Raw genomic sequence first — 5,157 nt, forward strand, 5'->3', positions numbered from 1 at the left:
CTGATTGCTGATTGATTTCTGATTGAGCGCCCACCTGACTGATTTGATTCCTGATTGAGCTTCACCTGATTCTGAATATTCAAGATTCAAGATCTATGCCCATGGTGAACTCGAGGCTTTGGCCATTTGCCGTTTTGCTTAGGGTTCCTTTGCCTTCTGGGTTAATACAGTTTATGTGGATAACGCTACCTAAATAATGTACATGCTAATGATGAAAGCGCAAGGGTTGGGGATGTTTACAAGGGTTCGAAATCGACCGGTACCACGAAGTAAATCCAATTTATCAGAGCAATCTTCCTCATGCAACGCCTTAATTGTGTGTAATGTGTGCGTAGTGACTCAGTGATCATGGCTCACTTTGCCAATGTGATGAAGCGGAACGTCCTCTTGTGCGCTCTCCGTGGATTCCAATCTAGGCTTGTCTTGTGAGCCTCGAGCATCCATCCTATATTGCAAGAAACAGACGATGGTAAGATGGAACGCTAGAGCACTGAACCTCAACAGTCAGCGCATGATTCACGCTCAGAGGAAAGATGCGATCGACTCACTTGATCACGATGGAGACAGCAACGACCGCCCAGCTCATTTTGCAGCCCACGCCAACGCAACGGGTGAAGTTAGCTTGCATGATAATGGTGGCTACTGCACCCCAGAAGACAACTTCGAGCGCATTCAATATCCAGTACGCTTTGTAGCTTTGCCATCGTCGTAGGGCTCCGCAGTGCTCGGTGAGAAGTTCGTATGCGACGATGATGAGAGACTTGGCACCCTGTGGGACTTTTAGCCAGTGAAGTTTTGATGATAATGACGTGAGACCAGTCATACCATAGCCAACGCGATTGTGTTACCTCTGGTCCTAGGCTGGTTCTTCATGAATAGTCGAGGGACGGAGAGACCGATGGCCGCAATAACCAGTACAATGTAAATGATGTGGATCGGGAACTTCAGACGAGGTGTGAATAGTATTGAGATAGACATTTTGGGAGAATAGTCCTGAAGTTGCGATGTCGATATTTCTGTAGTTCCGGAAATGCAGGTCTGGTTGAGCAGTGATGTCTGGTCAAGATCGTCGAAAGGAAGCTTGTGATCGAGAGGTAGCACGTCTCAGAGGAGAGCGAGGTCTTCATTTATCAACCTTCGACAGAGTGAGCACGTTCAGTAGGCAGTGCCTGCTTGTGGGAGGTGAAAGATCCGATCATCCCGGGCTGAGCGTGGCGCAAAACCTGATCCACGTAGGCTATCGGTCATGTAATCACTCTGAGAACCGCTCTGCTAGGCAACCAGATTCGACAGTTATCCCAGGTAATCGAGACAGATATGTGGAAGATCAGTGCGAAAATCAAATGTCGCAAGCCACCATCGGGCCCAAAAGGCTATGTCTATCCGGTGCGCGAGCGTTTATCTCAACATGGAAGTCTGCTATACGACAATTGCGAGCTCCTTACGCGTTGGACTCCCCGGATGCCGGATAGAAAATCAGTTATGCGAAACGTCGTTTAACTCGCTTTGCTCGCATCAGTCGCATCAGTCGCGTGTGATCGGGTTCCAAAGTTGAAACACTGATCAGCGCTAGCAAGCTTCTAGGGCCGGTAAGATGGAGGCTCGGGCTCGTTCCGATCGTATGCGACGGACTGTCAAGTACGTACGTTGTGATCACTAATGTCTCTCTCAATGGACTCGATGGAGGCTAACCGTCTGACGCGGAGCGACTGTGCTTTTAAAAGCAATTTGTCTGGGAGAAAGTTGTCACACAAACTTCAAAACTCGCGATTGAGTGGCACTGGTCTCGGTTTGGCTCACAGGCTCATCTACCTCGTTCAAAATCAATAATGGCGATTCAACAGCTCGCGATGCTTTTTGCCGTATCATCGGCGATTCAGAAAGCTGCGCTTGCATCTTTTACCTCCAATAATTTGACGCACAATCCTTTCCCGGCACAGGCAGCGTGCCAGGAGCTTCAAGCTCTATATCCAGCTGTCACGCACTACCCGAACAGCACAGGATATGTACAAGACAACGAAGACTTCTGGTCTCAAGCGTCAGCACTTGGACCGGCATGTATCTTTACACCTGCCCGCGCGGAAGATCTAGGACATGCTGTACAGATCTTGAAAAGCTTCTCCTCGCCTTTCGCCATGAGAGGCGGCGGCCATATGCCCATCGGCGATTTCAACAACATCGACTCGACGGGAGTCCTGCTTTCTTCCAGCGGATTCAAGCAGCTGGAGCTCGAAGGTGATGGGCACTCTGTTCACGTAGGACCAAGCAATCACTGGCAAGATGTTTACAAGTATCTCGAGCCCGAGGGGAAGGTCGTGGTTGGCGGAAGGCTTGGGGTCGTGGGAATTCCTGGCTTTGTAATCGGTGGTGGGATCAGCTTCTTCTCTGCTCAGTACGGCTGGGCGAGCAATAATGTGAAGAGCTACACTGTGAGTTCGTCGGTTGCTGTACTCGGTGGATAGAGAATCTGACTACTACTTCCAGGTTGTCCTAGCTGATGGCTCTGTCGCCAAGGTAACGCCCGAAAACTGCTACGCAGACCTCTTCTGGGCACTACGCGGTGGTGGAAACTCGTTCGGTCTAATCACAGACCTTGAGCTGAAAGCCTACGATGTGCCGGTGGTGTCTGTGGGTATCGCGAATCACGGCAACATCACGGATCCATCCGTGTACTACGGAAATGTGGTTGACTTTGCCTTGTACGGCCAGACAGCAGACGAAAAGGCATCTGTGATCCCCGTGATCAATACTGGAAACTCGGCGCGGCAGTCCGGAATCATCTCTTATACGACGTACCGATTCTGGAGCGGCAACATCTCTGCTGAACTTGGAAACTCAACACCAGCGTCGCTGTCCTATTTACAGAGGCCTGAAATGCGAATTTTGAAGGATAATTTTGCTCCTAAAACCATGCACGGATGGTCCGAAGAGACGGCTCCAACATTCTCCAAAACGAAAGGACTGCGGCAAAGGTTCTTCACGCCATTGACTTTGCGCGTCAAAGACAAGGCTCGGACTGTGGTAGCTTTGGAGGTTATTCATCGAGTTTACTTTGACGCAATCGCTTTCGCGCTTTCGGAGCTCGATGTCTGGTTCACGGGTGTCTCGCCATTTCCAATGTCCGCACGCTCTCTGGCGACATCAGCACGGAAGATCAATACAGTCGAAGGTATGACCATACCACGTGGGGATCCGATGGGCTTGAAGCCAGAAAACCTCATCGTGGTTGAGTTTTCTGTCAGCTACTCGAACAACGGCAGCTATGAGCCCATAGTCACGGATTTCCTTACCAACGCGGCTCGCCAGATTCGCGTGGAACTATCGCAGAAAGGGCTCGACGGGCTCATTGCGCCTTGGTTGTATCTGAACGATGCGGACAAGAGCCAGAATGTATTTGGTGGCTATCCGGAAGATAAGGTACGAGCATTGCAGCAAATCCGGCATAAATACGACCCGGACCGGGTCTTCACCGACCTCATGCCGGGCGGCTGGAAGGTCGCGCATGCGTAGGTTGACTTGGGTCGAGGACTGGGCCGGATCTGCAAGGCAGGATTATCCTTGCGCTGGGAGACCGGAGGTGGGCAATATCCCACGGCGCATCGTGGCCCGCGGCGCACCTCAAGCCGTGGGCCATGCAGCACGAAGTAGAGCCGTGAAATGATCCCCACACAAGTCCATCCGCGCAGAAACTGTATGCAGACGGATTTCTAATGGCATCCAATATTTTTGAGGCGATTTGAATATGTCATTGACAAGCGTTGTGAGTCCGTTGTGCGTGTTTCTGTCGGCCTTGCAGGCCTCAGCTGGCGGTCGGATGTAGCAGAAGGATTCAAGGCGCTGCGCGCGCGCCAGGCTCGACGACGAGCTAGTGGAGTCTTCGGCAGGGCACCGAAGGCTAAAACGCGCGTGTTTGCCGCAACAGTCAGAGCCAACTCGGCCAGGCGACGGCGACGAGGACGGCCACGCCAACTCCGGTAGGTTCAGCAATGCCAGGCCGCCCTTCGTGTCTCGCCGCGAGGCATCTCCAGGCTTGCTGCGGCCTTTGGTGCGGGCCATGTCTCCCCGTCGCCGTTCCACTGCGCGTGTCTGCTCCCACAGTGCTCCGCAGCCACCATGGAGGATCCGGCGAGGGCGAAGAAGAAGCACTACAAGTCCCGCAAAGGCTGTCGTGAGTGCAAGCGACGGCGTGTGAAGGTGAGTCGAGTCGCATCGTAGGCACGCCGTACCTTCGTCGTTGTCTTCCAGACACCGTGCAAACGCTGACCCGCTAACGTGCCTGCAGTGCGACGAGCGCCATCCCTCATGCTCCGCGTGCGTGCGCCTAGGACTGGTCTGCCACTATCCCTCCAGATCGGTCAAGGGTGTTCTGGCCCCTGCAATACCCACAGTATCGCATCCTGCTTTTCTTGTATCGCCACACACGCAGGACCAGCTTTGGGATACCTGCGATCTCGCGCTCCTCCATCACTTTACCACGTGTTGCTGCATCGTCGTCCCTGGCGAACACAGGAGGCAGCTATGGAAGAAAGAAGTAGTCAGCCTGGCCTTCTCCCATCCCTACGTTCTCAGCCAGATCCTTGCCGTTAGTGCATTGCATCTCTACCGCGAGGATCCGTCAAGCACGCATCTCATCGCCAAAGCCGTCGAGCATCGTGGGCAAGCGCTTGCGCGTATTCACCGGACACTTGCTGGCATGAATGCAGAGGTTTGCATCCCTGTGTTCGCTTTTGCCGGTCTGTCGATGGTGTTCGCCTTTGCCGACGTGGCAATCCAGCTGGACGCAGACGGCGCCAACTACGACCCCGTCGGCCATATCGCTGAGTGTTTGCAACAAAACTTTGGCATCAACACGGTGTTGCAGTCCTACAAAAAAGATATCCAGGCCTCATGGGCAAGCGAGCTCATCAACTTGGACAGCAAAGAAGACTTTGACCGGCTTGCTACCTCCGGCCTTGTATTTGCTCATGAGAAAATGCTGCATGAACTTATTGACGCGCATGAATATCGCAAAGAATGGCAGGATGCTTGCCATGGTGCCTTGACCCTCCTGCTCCAGACCCAGTGCTGTTATTGGTTCGGTTGGTGCTGGTTCTGTGGTCAAACCGACACCAACCGGCAACTCGACATGTAAGAACCATTTGACCAGATGGTGAACCA

General features: G+C 52.9%; 3 protein-coding genes across 3 annotated transcripts; 2 read left to right on the plus strand and 1 right to left on the minus strand.

Annotated features, from left to right (window-relative positions):
- Nucleotides 1-157: 157 nt before the first annotated feature.
- On the minus strand, nt 158-1,465 carry WHR41_09452 (uncharacterized protein). Its single transcript, XM_069378055.1, has 3 exons — nt 826-1,465; nt 549-769; nt 158-490 (listed from the first exon to the last, which is right to left on the minus strand). The coding sequence occupies exons 1-3, from the start codon at nt 976-978 to the stop codon at nt 340-342; spliced, it is 525 nt and encodes a 174-aa protein (XP_069224830.1). The 5' UTR covers nt 979-1,465; the 3' UTR covers nt 158-339.
- A 364-nt stretch (nt 1,466-1,829) lies between these two features.
- On the plus strand, nt 1,830-3,735 carry WHR41_09453 (uncharacterized protein; the record flags this gene model as incomplete). The annotated part of the gene is made up of 2 exons (XM_069378056.1): nt 1,830-2,429; nt 2,485-3,735. 2 exons carry the CDS (start codon nt 1,830-1,832, stop codon nt 3,508-3,510), a joined length of 1,626 nt encoding a protein of 541 aa, XP_069224831.1. The 3' UTR covers nt 3,511-3,735.
- Nucleotides 3,736-3,890: 155 nt separating this feature from the next.
- WHR41_09454 (uncharacterized protein) lies at nt 3,891-5,131 on the plus strand (the record flags this gene model as incomplete). The annotated part of the gene is made up of 2 exons (XM_069378057.1): nt 3,891-4,194; nt 4,283-5,131. The coding sequence occupies exons 1-2, from the start codon at nt 4,114-4,116 to the stop codon at nt 5,129-5,131; spliced, it is 930 nt and encodes a 309-aa protein (XP_069224829.1). The 5' UTR covers nt 3,891-4,113.
- Between the last annotated feature and the right edge of the window lie 26 nt (nt 5,132-5,157).

Source organism: Cladosporium halotolerans, assembly GCF_011745625.1.
Source record: "Cladosporium halotolerans strain TM138-S3 chromosome Unknown Sca225, whole genome shotgun sequence".
In the NCBI taxonomy this organism is placed as follows: domain Eukaryota; kingdom Fungi; phylum Ascomycota; class Dothideomycetes; order Cladosporiales; family Cladosporiaceae; genus Cladosporium; species Cladosporium halotolerans.

Coding starts and splice junctions, on each gene's coding strand:
- WHR41_09452 (XM_069378055.1), bottom strand. CDS start 978: ATGTCTATCTCAATACTATTCACACCTCGTCTGAAGTTCCCGATCCAC. Junction 770..825: donor ACACAATCGCGTTGGCTATG/GTATGACTGGTC, acceptor AAAGTCCCACAG/GGTGCCAAGTCTCTCATCAT. Junction 491..548: donor GCTGTCTCCATCGTGATCAA/GTGAGTCGATCG, acceptor GTTGAGGTTCAG/TGCTCTAGCGTTCCATCTTA.